Genomic DNA, 636 nt, shown 5'->3' with positions numbered 1-636 from the left:
CAAAACTGTTGACCTGAAGCCTGACTGGGGCAAGGTACGCTTGGGAAACTCGGGTTCTTCTGATTTATCTGAGAAATGCCTCACGGCTCTCTGTCCCAGTAGATTGATTGTTACTGACCCACCTCTCCTTGAAAGTAATGACATTTTTCAGCAAATGTGCTACCATCAGTTGTAATACAAGTTTTCTGTACTGTCAAGAATGAAAATGTTAAACTACGTAGTGATTTCACATGGCTGTAACCCCAGCACTTTGGAGGCAGAGGTAGGAATATTGTGAGTTTGGAGCTAGCCTGGGCTACATAGACTTTTCCTCAAAAAACTTTGGAAGAATGCTGCTGTAGTGACAGGCCTTGGTTTTCAGATGAGTCTCAGGATAGGGAAGGAGTACTCTTCTATATGTGTCAAGATGCAACCTTGGGATTGTGTGCTATTGTCAGCCTTCATGTGAATATCCATTGTGGTCCATAAAACGTACAGTAGGTTTTCTTATGCATGTGCATTACCTCTACATGCCCTTTATTTTATATCTTTTTATGGGTTTAAGGGCTATTCGAGAAAAGCAGCCGCTCTTGAGTTCTTAAACAGATATGAAGAAGCCAAGCGAACCTATGAGGAGGGTTTAAAACATGAAGCGAG

At 42.1% G+C, this 636-nt stretch overlaps 1 protein-coding gene across 1 annotated transcript in view; it reads left to right on the top strand.

Moving 5' to 3' along the window:
* Positions 1-4: 4 nt before the first annotated feature.
* The window catches only part of Stip1 (stress induced phosphoprotein 1), a gene marked incomplete at its 5' end in the record, with an annotated part of 11,582 nt that continues 10,950 nt past the window's right edge, over positions 5-636 (top strand). The window contains 2 exons of the mRNA XM_023703955.1: positions 5-34; positions 545-631. Coding sequence (XP_023559723.1) covers positions 5-34; positions 545-631 — 117 coding nt within the window. The remainder of the gene's footprint in view (positions 35-544; positions 632-636) is intronic.

Source organism: Octodon degus, unplaced genomic scaffold, assembly GCF_000260255.1.
Source record: "Octodon degus isolate 3935 unplaced genomic scaffold, OctDeg1.0 scaffold00184, whole genome shotgun sequence".
In the NCBI taxonomy this organism is placed as follows: domain Eukaryota; kingdom Metazoa; phylum Chordata; class Mammalia; order Rodentia; family Octodontidae; genus Octodon; species Octodon degus.
This window is presented reverse-complemented; position numbering and strand designations above follow the sequence as displayed.